Raw genomic sequence first — 16,949 nt, forward strand, 5'->3', positions numbered from 1 at the left:
GGGTAGGGCTGGGTGGGAGGTGGACGGATGGAGAAGAGGGTAGATGGATGAGTGGATGGGTGAATAGATGAGTAAACAAATGGATAGGTGAGTGGATGGCAAGGAGGGGTGAGAGGGAAAATGAAATAATGGGGGATCCCGGGAGTGAGAGCCGGACCCGGGAGCCCAGGTCTGTGGGGGACCAAGTGTAGCACAGGAAGCAAAGAACCAGACCAGTTAGAGAGACTCAGGAGATGTTTGCAGATGCATGTTAGGAGAGGAATCAGGGAGAGCCTCCAAAGGGAAGCATCATCTGAGCTGGGTCGCACTGGAGCTATTGAACCAAGACCTGCAGGGAGCCTGGGGGAAAGGGCCAGAAAGCTCTCCAGCCCACAGGAGCAGAGATTGAGGAGCAGTGTTGGGGGGAAGAAACCCAGAGCAGGATCAGCACTGTGCGGGGGATCTGGGGCATAGTCTGGAGGAGGGCAGAGGCAGAGCAGCAGGTAGACACACTGCTACCCTAGCCAGGCCATTTCTTAGGGTTGGACTTAGCTCTCCTGTTGCTCAGTGGGCCTCAGGCTCCCCAGCTCAGAAAGGACGGGGTCCCTGTGGTAGTTTCTGCCCTTCCCCTGGCCTCTCCAGCCCTAAGGTCCTGCTTCTGCCCCTGACCCTCTGGCAGTCGAAGTGAGCGCCAGCTGCTGCTGTACATGGCTGATGCCCTGGCGAGCGGCCCCGTAGCAGTGCTGGGCCTCGACGTGGCACCATCCACCCTGCTGCCCAGCTACGACCCTGACACCAGCCTGGTGCTCCTCACGGGCAAGGTGGGCTGGGCTGGGAGGGCAGGCAGGGTGAGAGGAGGGGCTGGTGTAGCTGCTTCACTGTCACCTTCCCGCCCTCCCCTCCCCCCCAGGGTGACACCCGTGTATTTCTATATGAGCTGCTTCCTGAGGCCCCTTTCTTCCTGGAGTGCAACAGCTTCACTTCGCCTGATCCACACAAGGTGAGGCTGCCCTGGCAACTGAGCCTTCTGTCCCCAACTGGAATCACAGGGCTTTTTCCCCCTCTGGTGGCTATTAGGGGAAGTGCGGGAGCCTTGGCTGTCTGGGTCAGTGCTGTGCCCGTTGTGGCCAGCTGGTTATGAAATCTAGGAATTCTGAGAGCTAGTTGTTATATTTATCTGTTATTAAAAATGAGCTGGGCATGGTGGTATACCCTTTTAATCACAGCTACTTTGGAGGCTTAGGCAGGAGAATCGCAAGTTCAAGTGGGTCATGGCAGGAGTTTGCCCTCTGTGGAAACAGTTCAGGGCTACACATCAGCCTTCTTTCCACCAGAGCGCTGATTGTGCACATTGTCCACATGCTACTGTCCAGGGACAGGCCATGGTCCTGGAGATCTTATTATCATTATTTTGGTTTTTTGAGACAGGGTCTCGGTATATAGTTCAGGTTGGCCTTGAACTCACTATGTGATCCAGGTTGGCCTCAAACTCATGACAAACATCCTGCCTCTGCCTCCCAAGTGTTGGGACCACTGGCGTGTGCCACCACCCCCGGAAAATCCTGGCAGTCTTAAATGAAGATGCTGTGTGCTCAGCCAGAAGCTCCTGGCTCCAACTCCTGCTTCCTCATTCTCCCCCAGGGCTTTGTCCTCTTGCCGAAGACCGAGTGTGACGTGCGGGAAGTGGAGTTTGCCCGGTGCCTGCGGTTGCGCCAAACCTCCCTAGAGCCTGTTGCGTTCCGCTTGCCCCGGGTCAGGGTGAGGTTGGGTCCAGGACGCCGGCACTTAGTCCCCATTTCAGCACTGGCCAGGGGCTTCATTTTCTCTCTGGTTCTGCCTCCAAACCTCTTTGCTCTCTGTTCTTTGTGACACCTGCCACCTTATTCTGCTGAGCTTCTAAAACTCATAGAAACCCCAGCATGTATGTGAGTGGGGGGTACCAGGTCTGGATGCCAGGGTGCCCTAGCCTTTGATCAGTGTCTCAGGATAACCCCTTCCACCCTTGCAGAAAGAGTTCTTCCAGGATGATGTGTTCCCGGACACAGCTGTGAGGTGGGAGCCAGTGCTCACTGCCAAGGCCTGGCTGGGAGGTGCTAACGGACAACCCCAGCTACTCAGCTTGCAGCCCCCTGGCATGACCCCAGGTAGAATATGGGGATGGGTACGGGGAGGAAGCAGGGGAGTTTAGGCAGGGCTGGAGGAGGGGGCAGGCAGCCTGACTCCAGTCCTTTCTCCCTGCTGGTGTCCTGAGATCTCTGACTCACCTAAGGATGGAGGGCCATGTCTCCAGACCATCTCTGAGCCTCTGGAGCACAGGGTCTGTGGTCTGTGTTTCCATCCAAGACCCCACCCCCAACATACACATACTCAACACACCCGCTGCTGCCCAGTGCAGGCCTCCTGAGCAGAGTGTTCAGTAGCTGTGAATGCCCTTTGGGTCTCTGCCAGGGAATCCCCTAGGGGTGGCACCAAGCAGCTCCCACCCAGAGCACTGTCTGATGCCTATCCTTGCCACACCCCAGTGAGCCAAGCCCCCCGAGAAGCCCCTGCCCGGCGAGCCCCATCCTCAGTGCAGTTCCTGGAGGAGAAGTCAGACCAGCAAAAGAAGGAAGAGGTAGGCACGGGAGAGCTGCCCTTGTGCACAGAGAAGATGGGGTCCTGGACGTGGTTGGTTGTCCTTCAGGTCTCTAGCTGCAACCCAGACGGGAGGAGGAGCTGCGTACATGTCCACTGAGTTTTGTGGGGAGACTTTCTAGGTCTCTGCATATGCTGCCCCCAGAGCACACCAAGCCAGGGAGGGCAGTGAGAGGCTGCAGCCTGGACAAGCCTCATACACCCAAAGCTGGAGTTTGAGGACCAAAGTGTGTTTGGGACCCTGGTGTGCATTTGAGCCTTTGAGACAGTGGCACCTGACAGAGGCACCATGCCATAGTCTCTGTCTCTAACTCCCGTCTCTATTTGTTTTTTTGCTATACTGGGGATTGAACCCAGGGCCTTGCATATGCTAGGTAAACATTCTACCTACTAAGCTACATCCTCAGCCCTCTAAAATTTTAATTTTGGCCGGGAATTTAGCTCAGTGGCACAGGTGTCTGCCTGGCAAGTGCAAGGTCCTGAGTTTGATTCCTGGTACCAAAAAAAATTAAATAAATAATTTTGCCAGGCATGCCTGTAGTTCTAGCACTTGGGAGGCTGAGGTAGGAGGCTCACCTCAAATTCAAGGCCGGCCTAAACTACATAGCAAGCCCCTGTCTCAAAACACCTCCCCCAAAATAATAATAATTATTATTATTTTTTTTGTCTTTTTGAGACAGGGTCTTGCTATGCAGTTCAGGCTGGCTTCGAGCTCACTTTGTAGCCCAGGCTGGTCTCAAACTCATGAGGATCCTCCTGCCCCAGTCTCCTGAGTGCTGGGTTTACAGGCATGTGCCACCATGCCAGCCTTTTTTTTTTTTAAATCAGTTAAATTTTGTTTAAACTGCTGAGACCATCCTTTCGGTAGCCCAGGCAGGCCTTATCTTGTGATTCCCCCTACCTGAGCCTCCCAGTGGCTGGAATTATAGGTATGTGGCAGGGTGCCCATTGTCGCAGCCCTTGTGGCCTTTTCGATGGAAACCCATCAACTTTGCCAGGGCTTTACTTGAAAAGACTTTTCACAACACTGTGGAGTTTTAAAACTATGGGGGTGTGATGATTTGGAGGTCAGTGAGTCCTGCTCCTTTCAGTTCTCCTGTCCACCTTTGTAGCTACTGAATGCCATGGTGGCAAAGCTGGGGAACCGAGAGGACCCGCTGCCACAGGACTCCTTTGAAGGGGTGGACGAGGATGAATGGGTGAGTAAATGGCAAATGGGCCCAGCCTGTCCAGCTGGCAGCACTGCCCCACCTGTGCCTACTGCAGCACATGCCCGCTCCCTCGCCAGGCCTCTTCACAGCCTCCTGCTTCTTGGTTTATCACCTCAGGACTAGCCTGCCCACCAGTCACCTCTGGCTACAGCTGTTGCTGCCACCTCCTAGAACCACCTTGTGCCCCTGCACGCCTCATGTCTCTCCAGACTGGAAGATGCCTCTCTTGCCCTGGCACACCTCATCCCAGAAGCCTTGGTTTCCTGTGGGCTTCGGGCACTTGTGTGGCCATGGACCCACTTGCAACTCCTGGAGATTCCCTGCACCTCTGCTTTCTGTAGGACCAGCTGCTTCTCCTCAGCTGCCTGCTAGCATGTGAACCGGGTAGGGAGGGATCTGCAGCATGTCCCCGGGGCAGGCCCTGGGCTCCCTGTCTCTCTACTCTTTCTACTGACCCCGGCCAATCCCAGCCTGGGCTGGCTTTGTCCAGCACTTTCAGTTAGCACTCGCCAACCAATCTTGCCTGTTGCCCAGTTCCAGACAAGACTATGGGAAGCAGCCCCCCACCCCCAAGTCATTTGAAGCAGCTCCAGCCTCAGAGGCTTGGGACCAGTTGCCCTGCTTCCCAGGCTTGATGCCTGGAAAAGGGGCCTCACCAAACTGATTGCCCAGTTGGTGCAGTGTGAGCTCCACAGGGACCAGCCTGCGCACACCTGGATATTTTCAGCCATTAAACTTTTCTAAGCTGGCCACTTTTTGTGTTCTCTGGTCTCTAACTGCAACGAGGTTGAGGATAGGCGTAGAGAGGGGTTAGGCCCTGTGCTTCCGGTTCCAGCCTCACTTTGCTTCTAAGGCTTTTTAGATGCAGGCTGCTGGGATTTCATTTCATTCAGCACTCAGGAGCCCAGCAACAGCCTAGGTGTACTAGCTTACAGTAATATACAGGAAAGGTCTTTCAGGGAGCTTAAGTTTAATATAACTTCAGTCACAGGGGAGCCCTGACTATCTGCAGGAGAGGGGAGTGTTAAGAGAGCCATTGAGAAGAAAAAACTAGCGAAAGGATGTGATTTAGATGCCAGGAGACTGTGGTGGCGCACATCTATAATCCCAGCACTCAGGAGGCTGAGGCAGGAGGATTGCTACAAGTTTGAGGCCAGCCTGTGTTACATAGTGAGTTCAAAGCCAGGCTGATTACATTAGCAAGACCCTGTCTCAAAGAACAGTAACAACAAAAGATGCAAGGGTAAGCCAGGGTGTTCTGGGATCTGAGAAGATGACTCTCATTTAATTTCAGAGCTAAGACCTGAAAGAGCCAGCCAAAGAGGGAGCTAGGAGAAGAATGTTTCAGACAAAAGGAAAGGCAGCGTGAGGGAAGAAGGAATTTGGAGAGCTAGAGGAAAAGAAAGGAAGGCAGGGCAGTGGTCCACAGCATAGTCCAAGGCAGCCTGCTTTCACCCATTCAGCAAACATTTGTGAGTGCTGGTCCTGTACCAGCCAGCTCGGCAGGTCCTTGATAGTCAAGAGTGGAGATAACAGACCACTGAAAATGCACACTGTAGTGAGAGGGAACAGGCTATAAACAATGAATATAAAACTAAAAGAGTAGCCAGGCATGGTGTGGGTGTGGTGGCACATGCCTGTAATTCCAGCACTCAGGAGACTGAACCAGGAGGATCGCCATGAGTTTGAGGCCAGCCTGGGCTACACAGTGAGTTCAAGACCAACCTGTATGACATTTCCAAGACCCTGTCTCAAAAGAACAGATGGGATAAACCAATTACAAAAGGCTATGTATAGTACTGATTCCATGTCCGTAGAAAGTCCAGAACTGGAATCCATAGGTTCGAGATACAGATTAGTGGTTTCGAGGGCTGGAGGTGGGGAGGGGTTGGAGAATGCTAATGAGTGGTAAAAAAGTTTTGAAACTAGACAGTTGTGATAATGGCACGGCTCTGTGAGTATACTAAAAGGCACTGAATTACGGACTTTAAAAAGGTGAGCTGGATGTGGTAGAGAAAATTTATAATCCCAGCACTCGGAAAGCTGAGACAGGAGGATTATTGTAAGTGTCAAAGCAGCCAAAACTACAAAGTGAGACTCTGTCTCAAAAACCACAATAAATAAATAATAAACAATAAAAAGGTAAACTGAGGCCAGATGTGGCAAAACTGGATTATGCTGAGGCAGAAGGATTGCAAGTTTGAGGTCAGCACAGTAAGACTCCATCTCACAAATAAAGACTGGATGTGGTGGCACACGCCTGTAATAATCCCAGCCTTAGGAGGCTGAAGCAGGATTGCTGAGTTCCAGACCAGCCTGAACTGCATACGAACACCCTGTCTCAAAAAGACAAATAAATAAAATAAATTGTTGAGCCAAATTGTGTGTGAATTATGTCTCAAAAGAACTGTTACTAAAAACACATGAAGCTGGATATGGCGGTATAAGCCTATTCCAGACCAGTGGGGACTACAGAGCAACTTTGAGACTAGCGTGAGCTACATAGTGAGACTCTATCTCAAAACAAACCCTAACCGAAAACTGAAAGAATAGAGGGTATGCCACAGCACAGTGAGGGGGCTCGGGTAGACATCTGTGAATGTCATCTGAGGGCAGATTTGGAGGAAGAAAGGAGCCTCAGGTATTTCATAGGAACTTTATTTTGAAGTTTCTCGTTTTCTTAAGTATTCTGGAGAATGTGGCATCCTACTTCATACTGTCTATTTTATATGTTTTGGTCCTAAATATTCTAGCGAAGTCAAGGGAATAAACAGCCCCACGTTTGACTCACTTGTAATAATCCTTGCTCCTTACTTAGTTGCAAGAGAGCCAGGGTCTGGGACCGCCCTACGCCCGCCCTACGCAGGCCCAGTAGCCCTCTGAATCCAAGGCGGGCTCCACCCCCAAGGAGGTTCTGCTCCGCCCCGCGTACGTCACGGCCGTGCCGGGTCCTGGGACCATGACAACGCGCATGCCCAGCACGGCCTGGCGCACGCGCTGTCTGACGCCTTTCTTAACCTCTGACCTGCCGATCGCCCTTGAGCCGGGGCCGAGGGTCCAGAGAGCCCAAGCCGGTGCCCAGGAGGCACAGCAGTCGCCATGGTGAGGCCTGGGGCGGGCACTGCCCTCCGGGAGGGGGAAGCCTAGAGAGGAGAGGCGCCGAGCTCCAGCCAGGCTGAGCGAACTGCTCCCCGCTCGTGCGCGGCAGAAAGCCAGGTCTGGGGGCGTCACACCGCGGCGGAAGCCGGCGGGAGCGGGGCGGCAACCTCCGGCCGGCGCTGCGGGGCTGGTTGCGGGGCTGGGGTGGTGGACCGGAGGCGCCTGGCCGGCGCGGTGTGCCCAGCTTGATGAGAACGAGCCGCCCTGGGCAGCGGGGAGGTGGAGGATGGGCAGCCCCCGAGCCTTCGGCCTCTGCCGAGCCCGTGGGGTTTGCCGGTTATTACCTCCGTTTTATAGTCGACTGTCCAGTGAATTAGTAGACCTGGTCTTGAACTGGTCTCCAAGCCTGGAAAATGGAGCGTTTCTGTTGTACGGACTTGGCACTGCGAGCCAGTCCGCAGACCTGTGCGCTAGCAGGTCACCTGGGGAAACTGAAGTCAGGAGTTGCTGGGCGCGGTAGCGCCCGCCTGTAATCCCAGCAATCGGGAAGTAGAGGCTGGAAGATCGTCAGAGTTCGAGACCAGCCTGAACTACATGGAGACCCTCTCCAGGGTTGGGAGAGCAGGTGTGGGAGGCTGAGGCAGGAGGATCGCGAGTTCGAGCCCAGCCTGGGCAATTTAGCGATTTAGCCAAATCCTGTCTCAAAAATAAAATAATAGTAATCATTTAAAAGGCAGGTCCTTGAGCACTGTTTTTGGAGGCCCTATATGTAAGTTACCCAGGTGATTTTGATTCAGTCGGGTTGGGAGCCTCTTCTTAACTTAGGAGGACAATAAAGTAGAAGTTGGCGCTTCAAGGTTCAGGCCTTGGGATGAGGCTTTGTGCCGATTTTCATTGAATTCATGTGGAGTCATGCTGTCCTTGACCCCACTGTACACATAACGAACCTGAGCTAGAATTTGACTCTTCAGGGTCATTTTTTCCACAAGCCAGAGACTGGTTTTGGGTCCAGCTCTCTGTGTCCCCAGGCTACATTTGCCACCACTTTGCTCCTGTCTTGTGGCTATTTATTGAGGACCTACAGAACTGGCTCCTTCATTTGTATTCCCTCACTGAACTCGCAGCCTGCGCCAGCCAAGGCCAAATAAAATGTGGCGCTGGAGGAATTTGTATCCTAAAGGGGAAAGTAAGTGAGTTGGTAAAATAAGACTGACTATATGACAGTATGTTAATCGGAAAAGAAGGTACTGTGGGGAGGAGCTTCAGAAAATTTCATGTGGGCGATGGGCTTTTAGGTCTCAGAGACCTTACAGTACTTTAAGAAAGGGATAGGAAGCCTGGTACACGCAGCCTTACTTGGTGACACAAGTCAGAAAAGGGAAGCCTCGATTTTGTCATTCTAGTCACCTCTCCAGTAACAGGAGCTGTGTTAGTGAAGAACTGGTGAGAGGAGGGCAACATGTGGAGCCAGGACCTCGAGGATGTTGGGTCTTGACAGTGTCGGGCTGGGACGGGGAATTCAGAGTTAAGGGACTCAGAGCAGCAGAGGCGTTGTGGAGTGTTCAGTATGAGAGCTGTTCTTGGAGCAGGGGTTGAGGGGAGGGGAGGAAAAAAGTAAGTTGAGGGAATATGGAGAGGTGTGAATGCCAGGCTGAGGTGTTGGCCGAACCTGCAGGCAGCTCTGGGGAACTGTCTACCGGGAGCTCCCAGAGCCCTTCTTCAGCTTAGGGGTTAGGGAGCATTTGGAAGCCCTGTCTGGGGACGTAGTTTCTGAGACTACAGCTTTGGGCAAAGCAGAGCTCGGGGATGCTGGTTATGTGGATTCTTGATAGCCCAAGCCAGTGCTAGGGCCCCAGGAATACTCGGGCACATGTCACAGTTGTGGTCCTGACTTTCCTCCTGTTGAGCTGTGATGCCAGCAGCTGTGTGCAGGCGCCCTCGGTGACCAGGCTTCTGTCCAGTCTCACTGCGTCCTTGAGAAGGATGCATCTTAGTGGCAGCCTGTGCATCCACCTGAGGGCATCAGCCTGTGCACCAGCTGTGCACAGCTCTGCTGTGAAGGAACACTGTACTCCTCACAGGTCTGTTGGACAGCTGGGCTTGCTCCTTCCTTTTTTGTCTATCTCACCACACACACACACACACACACACACAGTCTTGCTATGTAGTCCAGGCTGGCCTTAAACTCACCTAAGTAGTGCAGGCTTGTCCTCAAACTTTCAATCTTCAGGTTTCTGCCTCCTGATTACTGGGATTACAGGCATCCATCACCACACCTGGCTGCTTTCTTTATTTTTTGGTCAATATGTATGTAATTCAGGCTGACCTCAAACTTGCTATGTAGGCCAGGCTGGCCTCCAACTCGACATCCTCCCGTTTCAGCCTCCCATGTGTCAAGATTATAAGTGTGTGCTGTTACACTTGGCTTGGGTTCCCTATCATCCTGCCTCAGCCTCCCAAGTGCTAGGATTACAGGCCTGTGTCACCATGCCTGGCTTCCCTTTTTGGTACACTTTTCAAGAGCTACGTCTAGATGCCCTCCAGTGCTGTTTGTGGTCCTTTACCCCATCTGTGGGTTTGGGTGCTGCATTGTGCCAAGTGAGTCCCCGGACAGTCTGCTGCCCATGGTGAATCCAGAGTTGGGAGTTGTGTGACTCTCACCTCTGACTTTTGCTCTCCACCTGGCTTGAAGTTGCTCTTACCTGGGATCTTCAGGTCTGAATGTCAGTTAATTATGGGGTGGGAGGGGGTCTCCAGGGCATGTCCTTACCACTTGCCATGTAGGTCACTTGAGGAATCAAAGGGGCTGTATCAAATGAGCTTCTATAGCCCTGAGCATGGTTGTGCACACCTGTAATCCCAACACCCGGGAGGCTGATGCAGAAGGATTGCCTGGAGTTGGAGGCCAGGCTGGGCTACATAACTGGACTCTGTCTCAAAAAAAGGCAGGGAGGGCTACTATATTAGAAAAAACTTTTTTAGTCTGTACTGTTTAGCCATTTCTAGGTTTTGTAAATCCAACAGTAATAAATGAAAGTAAACACCTAACTGATCACTACCTTATCATTAGGCTCTGTCAGATACCTTACAAGCATTATCTCATTTAATTTCTATGACAGCTGTATTGTCCACATTTTATAGGTGAGGAAACGGGCTTGCGGGTAGAGAACTTATCCTGGGCCACACACTCAGGATTTGCACACAGGGAATCCCAAAGCCTTGCCATATAACTGCTCTACTACACTGCACACACAGCTGCTGAAGCATTGTGGGGCAGGCCTGCCTTCTCCGTCACCAGGTAGCTGTGGACAGTGGAACAGCAGGTTCCCATGCCGCTTTGGCTTAAAGTGAGCAGGGCTGATTGGCGAAGTTTCCCAATTATAGCCTCAAGTGGGATTTTTAACACAGTTTTATTTTTTAGTGCTGGGGATCTTGCATGCTGAGCAAATGCTTTACCACTGAGCTACACACACACCCGACCCTGGTCCTCAGCTGTAGTTCATTCTATAAATATTTATCCTGTCTTGGGACGGGATTTTGCTAAATTGCCCAGGCTGGACTCAAACTTTTGATCCTCCTGCCTCAGTGTGCTAGAGTGCTGGGACTAAGGCATGTACCATCACATCTGGCTCCAGCCTCAGTTCCTTTTTTCTTTTTTGGTTTTTTTGGAGACACTGCAGTCCAGGCTGGCCTTGAACTCACTAGGTATCCCAGGCTGGCCTCAAATTTGTGGTGACCTGCCTCAGCCTCCCAAGTGCTGGGATTATAGGCGTGTATCACCACACCGGGCAGCACCCCTTTCTTTCTTTTTTCTTTTTTTTGGTACTGCGAGTTGAACTCAGGACCTTGCGCTTGTCAGGCAGGCACTGTGCCGCTGAGCTATATCCTTGGCCTAGCACTTCGGTTCTGTGTGTGTGTGTGTGTGTATGTGTGTGTGTGTGTGTGTGTGTGTGTGTGTGTGTGTGTCTTTTGAGACAGGTTCTCGCTGTGCAGTTCAGGCTGTCCTTGAGCTCACTTTCCAGCCCAGGCTGGTCTCGAACTCACAACAGTCCTCTTGCCTCAGCCTCCCGAGTGCTGGGATTATAGGTGTGTGCCACCACGCCCAGCTATAGGACTTCAATTCTTAACATGCATTATCTAGCAGGAGTCATCAGTTTCGTAGAAAAGTAAGCCAGTGATTGCAAGGCCATGTGTGATGTGTGGCAGCATAGGGTCAGAGGCTTTTGGTAGAAGGTGAGGTCACCTTGAAAGGTGTTTTAGGTCAGGAATGCCCTCTGGAGTCACTGATGGCCTGTCAGACAGGACCAGTCTGTTTAAGCCTCCTGTCCCACTTAGGAGCGGCTTTAGGCAAGGAGGGCAGAACTTCGGTGAGATTACCTAGTAAGCAAGGGCCCTGTTACTCCTAATACCCGCAGCACAACTGACTGCCCTCCCTCCCCAACTTTGATCACCCAAGGGTCTTCTCCTGGCTTTGCTTTCTAGTGTGAAATCCAGGGTTTATGAAATCTCCACCTACTTACAAAATGGAAATCCACTTCTGTTTATTCAGTCCTCTAATGGACCATAATCACACCCTGCCTATTAGGGAAGGGCAGGACTTTGGGAGCCAAAGGAGGCCAATTCCAGTAGAGTCTGGATGCCACTGGAATCAGACAGCCCCTCTTTGGCCACTGGGTTGGGTTCCTGATACTGGTCAGTTTGCACAGTTGCCTTCCTCAAAGCCCCAGGATTCTGTGAAGGCAGCAGCCAGTGGATGGCTTTGCACCAGGTCTGAGTTCCCCTCCCCACTCCCTTGAGTACCAGCCATGTGTTCTCAGGTTGGTCACTAAGCCCCTTGGAGTTATGGGGATTAAATGGCACAAACAGTAGAATATGTTCACAGCACCTGGCATACAAGCTCAGTCAATACTTACTAGGCCGGGCATGGTGGCACACGCCTGTAATCCCAGCACTCGGGAGGCTGAGGCAGGAGGATCATTGAGAGTTCAAGACCAGCCTGGGCTACAAAGTGAGCCCAAGGCCAGCCTGAACTGCATAGCGAGACCCTGTCTCAAAAAGACAAAAATAACCAAAGCAAACCAAAAACCCTATTGACTGACAGGAAATCTAACTACAGGGACATATAAGAAGAGTACAGTGAATATGCTTCAGTGTCCTATGTGCCTCTATTTATACCCTTTCACAGACATGGGAACATGGGATCTTTTTTTTTTTTGAGTGCTAGAGATTGAACCTCAGGGCCTTTGCTGTAAGCTATAGTCTCAACCCTTCAGTATTTGTTTGTTTTTTGAGACAGTCTCCCTATTTGGTGCAGGCTGGCCTTGAACTCTCTTATGTAGCCCAGGTTGACCTTGAACTCATGGCAGTCCTCCTGCCCCAGCCTCCTGAGCACTGAGATTATAGGCGTGTGTCACCAGGCCCAGCTCATTTTTTATTTTGAGACAGTCTTGCTATGTTGCATAGGCTAGGCTTGAATTTGGGAATTCTCCCGCTTTGGCTTCCCACAATGATAGGATTACAGGCCTGCACCACCATGCTTGGCTCCTGAGACGCACCCCCCCTTTTTTTTACAGACTTTTTTCTTTTTGGGGGGGTACTGGAGTCCCCCCCTTTTAAAAATATTTTGAAGCAGTCTTGTTAAGTTGACTGGGCTATGCTGCTCAATCTTGAGGTTCTCCTGCCTCAGTCTCCCAGAGGATCATTTTTCTTTTTGGTACCGAGAATCAAACTCAGGACCTTGCACTTGCCAGGCAGATGCTTGTGCCGCTGAGCTATATCCCCAGCTGGGATCATTTTTTATCCATGCTCTCTATATATTATTTCTGTTTCACAGTAAGATCTGTATGCTTTTTCATGTTGTCTGCCTTTTTTGTCTTATCTCCTGCCAGCCCAGGCTATTGGCTGCTCGCTGATGTCCCTTATATTTTTCCTCCCCCTTCCTGTGCCTAGAAAGCCCTAATATACTCTCAAAGTTTTATCTTCCCATTAGAACCCAGCTCAGGAAAAGTACCATCTCTTCCCAGCACCTATGTCTTGTTCCTAAGTGCTGCCTCTGTTGACTGTGTACTTCTGGTCTCAGCTAACTTCCCAGGTGCCTCTAAGGGATACTGAGTCAAAAGTTGAAGGTCTAGCCGGGTGTGGTGGCACACGCCTGTAATCCCAGCACTTGGGGTTTTTGTTTGTTTGTTTTTCCAGTATCAGGAATCGAACTCAGCTTGCCAGGCAGGCGCTGTGCCGCTGAGCTAAATCCCCAGCCCCAAAATCCCAGCACTTGGGAGGCTGAGGCAGGAGGAATGTTGTGAGTTCGAGGCCAGCCTGGGCTACAAAGTGAGCTCAAGGTCAGCCTGAACTGCATGGCGATACCCTGTCTCAAAAAAAAAAAAAGGTTGAAGGTCTGTATAACCTTGCTGTGCTGCAGCCAATTTCCCTGCCAGGCTGTGTGGGTCTGTGGCCAACTCAGAGGGTAGAGACCAGGTGCTGTGTGTCTTTGTACTCACATGCTGAGCACGGAGCATTATAGACACAGGCCCTAAACCAGAGTTGGAATGACTTGGCTGAACCAGTGGCTGAAGAGATAAACCAGCTGTACTGTCTCCAATCCCGGAGCCCTTAGTCATTGTCTGAATACCCTCCTGTGAGCTTCTAGCTCCTGTAGGTGGAGACTGTCTTGCTTGAAGTGAATTATAGTAATTTTGTTGTGTTGATTGGAATGGACTCCAAGTATAGGACTTGAATAGTCTTGGGGAAAGTTACGCCCCTGGTGAAATGGAGGATAGACCAGCCAATCTCAGAAGCACAAAAGGAGCTAGCCAGGCGTGGGGGCACACACCCGTATTCCCAGCACTCGGGAGGCTGAGGCAGGAGGATCGTTGCGAGTTTGAGACCAACCTGGGCTACAAAGTGAGCTCAAGGCCAGCCTGAACTGCATAGTGAGATCCTGCCTCAAAAAAGACTAAGTAAGTAAGTAAGTAAGTAAATAAATAAATAAATAAATAGAGGGCTGGGGATATAGCTCAGCAGCACAAGTACCTGCTTGGCAAGTGCAGGGTCCTGAGTTCAATTCCCAGTACCAAATAAAATAAATTTAAAAAAATAAAAAGAGGAGCTATTTGGGGTCCTGGGGCCAGGCTGCAGGGTTTCTTCCTAAGTTGTGTTCTCCATGTGCAGCTACATCATCTTGGCTCCTCTCTGCCTTTCCTGAAGGCCCTGGGAGGACTGCCCTAACTCTGGGGACGCCAGAGGCTATTGGAACACCCACCCCCAGAAGCTTTTTCTTTTAATCAAGGCCCCTTGGAAGAGGTGGCCTGTGGCTGCAGCTCAGGGCCTCATGCCTTCAGCTCTCCGGCAGCCTTGCCACTTGGCCGCCATCTCTAGGGTGGGTACTACCTTTCCAGGCCCTAGGAATGCAGCCTGCTGACCAGGTGCCTGCTCTGCCCACAGGCCAAGTACCTGGCCCAGATCATTGTGATGGGCGCACAGGTGGTGGGTAGAGCCTTTGCTCGAGCCTTGCGGCAGGAATTTGCAGGTAAGCTTGGGCTCGTCTCCCCCTGGGCTGGGAGCTCCTGCCCAGGTCAGATTTCCCCCATAGGCCGCGCTGGTTGTGAATGCAGGGATCCATCTGCGGGCTGGGGGTCTGTGGCTTGGAGATTCTCAACATCTCCAAGCTGAGTGCCAAGGAGATCCATGGGTACTTCTCCATGCTAAGGGGGCACTGTCCAATTTTGAGACTTCCTCGTGTAAGGGAAGATTTACTTTCATTGACACCTGGTTAACATGAGTATCCAGGGCAGGAGTTGGCATTTGGCTCACCTGGCTACCTGTTTTTGTAAATGAAGTTTTATTAGAGCATAACCATACCCTCTGGCTGCTTGCAAGGAAGTGCAGATTATTTGGCTGCAAAGTTAAAATACTTGCTAACCTTTTTAAGGGAAAGTTTGGCTGCTGACTTTAGGGTCATTGAAAGGGAAGCAGTCACCCAAGGCAGTCTGCTTTGGTGGTCTGGGTATCTGCCGTACAGCCAGGTACTGGCCAAGCTGTTGTTCTCCAGTTGCTCTTACCTTCACTCTGTTGGGTCTCCATAGTAGCTTCAGGTGCCCCTGTTTGCTGTGCCCCTCAGGTGAGGGATAGAGGAAAATGAGGTACAAGGTCATCTTGTCTAGATTGGGGACCAGGACCCAGGTGTTTTTGTTTTGAGACAGGATCTAGCTTTGTAGTGCAGGCTGGACTGTGTAGGGCAGGCTGGACTGTGTAGGGCAGGCTGGACTGAAACCCATAGTTCTCCTGCCTCAGCCTCACGAGCACTAGGATTACAAGTATGTACCATCACACCCAGCTCAGGAGCCAAGATTTATGGTCAGATCCTGCCCTGATCGTCCAGTGAAGCATATCTGTCCTTGTTTTCCCATTAACCCTGCCCCCAAAAAGAAGCCATTACTAGAGAAGAATCTCTCCTGGCCACTTCTGTCCCTGTGTGTCTCTTCTGTACCACCTGTCAGTGGTGAGCCACCCACTTGAAGCCCCCGGGGGAGCTCTGGGCTGCTGAGGGCAGAGTGACCACCCACGTGTTCACACAGCCAGCCGAGCAGCAGCTGACGCCCGGGGACGTGCCGGACACCAGTCTGCAGCTGCATCCAACCTCTCCGGCCTCAGCCTCCAGGAGGCCCAGCAGATTCTCAACATCTCCAAGCTGAGTGCAGAGGAGATCCAGAAGGTGAGGCCACCAGACTGGCTTCTGGAAGTTGGGGCTGGAGGGGGGCTGGCAAAGATGGGTGGGTATGGAGCTCTGCCTGCAGCCATCAGAGATTCCCACTTGAAGGAGCCAGTGTTATTAAAATTTAGGCCCAAGCAGGGCAGTTGGAAAGATGTGGGGCAATTGGGAGGAGCAGCTGAGCCCATCTCTCTCTGCGCACCTGTCCCATCTCTGACCCTAAGTGGTCATAGCAGCTTCTGGAATTACATAGTACAGCCTGGGAGATGGAGAGGTCTGTGTAGCTTTACTTCCTTGTTAGCTTCCCCTAGTGTTTCGCCCAAGACTGTGAACTTGCTCACCACCTCCTTTCTGCCACAGAACTATGAACACCTGTTTAAAGTGAATGATAAATCCGTGGGTGGCTCCTTCTACTTGCAGTCAAAGGTGAGTGCTCTTTCATTCTGCGCGAAGGTAAGCTGTGGACTTCCTCTTCACATGGGCCCCTCATTTCCAGGCACAGCAGCTGCATGTAGCGACTTGGCAGGCCTTTCTTTCCCTGTGCCTCAGCCTCGGTGAGCCCCTTCCAAACTGCCACTCCCTGTGGCTGCCCCAGTTCTGCAGTGCTCAGCTGAGGGAACAGTGGCCCTCCCAGCAGCTGGGACCTTGAAGGAACAGGAGCAACCACTGGGAGTGTAGAGACCCGCACTGTGCCTGCGGAAGTACAGATGCCCAGTGCCGGGCTCCCCTGGAGGAAGTGCTGTAACAGACTGCCCCTTACCCTGGGACACTGCTACTGTTGATCTTAGCCAGAAGGCAGAGAAGCAATCCCCTGGGACACTGCTAAAGGAGGTGTTCATACCCCACCTACTGCCCTCCAAGGAAGGAAGGGAAGAGGCCAGCCGTGCAGCCAAGAGGCAAGGGGCAGAGGTTCTGCCAGAGCCTGATCTCCTGACTTCCCCAGGTCGTCCGTGCAAAGGAGCGCCTGGATGAGGAACTCAGAATCCAGGCCCAGGAGGACAGAGAAAAAGGGCAGATGCCTAAAACGTGACTGTTCGTCTCCAACCCCACCCCACTGCCTCTTAATTTATAGCTTGGCAATAAATGTCTTTCCTGCATTTCTCCTGTGCGTGTATCCCAATTCTAGAAGGCAGGTTGCTCTTCTTGCTGTAGGGATTGCAGGACTATGCTGGGATGGGAGGCTGGAACCATTGGTCGCCCAGAGGATGGATGAGGGTAGGGTTGGCAGATGGCCCACATGAGAGACAAGGCCTATCACAAAACTCCTTCTGCTCCCACAGTGCCTGGCTCCTTCCTGTGCCCTGCTAGGTGGAAACCCA

At 52.0% G+C, this 16,949-nt stretch overlaps 2 protein-coding genes across 6 annotated transcripts in view; both read left to right on the forward strand.

Annotated features, from left to right (window-relative positions):
* The window catches only part of Coro7 (coronin 7), a 74,866-nt gene extending 70,290 nt beyond the window's left edge, over nt 1-4,576 (forward strand). For 2 of the 3 annotated variants that reach the window (XM_005391296.2, XM_005391298.2), the window contains 7 exons: nt 659-800; nt 890-979; nt 1,621-1,737; nt 1,988-2,123; nt 2,502-2,593; nt 3,726-3,812; nt 3,902-4,576. In XM_005391296.2, coding sequence (XP_005391353.1) covers nt 659-800; nt 890-979; nt 1,621-1,737; nt 1,988-2,123; nt 2,502-2,593; nt 3,726-3,812; nt 3,902-4,165 — 928 coding nt within the window. In that variant the 3' untranslated portion in view covers nt 4,166-4,576. The remainder of the gene's footprint in view (nt 1-658; nt 801-889; nt 980-1,620; nt 1,738-1,987; nt 2,124-2,501; nt 2,594-3,725; nt 3,813-3,901) is intronic. The other variant, XM_005391297.2, reaches the window with a different exon arrangement.
* A 2,184-nt stretch (nt 4,577-6,760) lies between these two features.
* On the forward strand, nt 6,761-16,727 carry Pam16 (presequence translocase-associated motor 16 homolog (S. cerevisiae)). 3 transcript variants are annotated; one of them, XM_005391299.2, is made up of 5 exons: nt 6,761-6,926; nt 14,364-14,448; nt 15,497-15,633; nt 15,991-16,056; nt 16,127-16,567. In XM_005391299.2, exons 1-5 carry the CDS (start codon nt 6,924-6,926, stop codon nt 16,277-16,279), a joined length of 444 nt encoding a protein of 147 aa, XP_005391356.1. In that variant the 5' UTR covers nt 6,761-6,923; the 3' UTR covers nt 16,280-16,567. The 3 variants fall into 3 exon arrangements, with proteins under 3 accessions (XP_005391356.1, XP_005391358.1, XP_005391357.1); XM_005391301.2 differs by lacking the exon at nt 16,127-16,567 and adding an exon at nt 16,574-16,727 and having other exon boundaries at nt 6,771-6,926; XM_005391300.1 differs by lacking the exon at nt 6,761-6,926 and adding an exon at nt 6,933-7,040.
* Nucleotides 16,728-16,949: the final 222 nt, after the last annotated feature.

Source organism: Chinchilla lanigera, unplaced genomic scaffold (assembly GCF_000276665.1).
Source record: "Chinchilla lanigera isolate Chin_1 unplaced genomic scaffold, ChiLan1.0 scaffold00041, whole genome shotgun sequence".
NCBI lineage: Eukaryota > Metazoa > Chordata > Mammalia > Rodentia > Chinchillidae > Chinchilla > Chinchilla lanigera.

Coding starts and splice junctions, on each gene's coding strand:
- Pam16 (XM_005391299.2), top strand. Junction 14,449..15,496: donor CTTGCGGCAGGAATTTGCAG/GTAAGCTTGGGC, acceptor GTGTTCACACAG/CCAGCCGAGCAGCAGCTGAC. Junction 16,057..16,126: donor CCTTCTACTTGCAGTCAAAG/GTGAGTGCTCTT, acceptor CCTCATTTCCAG/GCACAGCAGCTGCATGTAGC.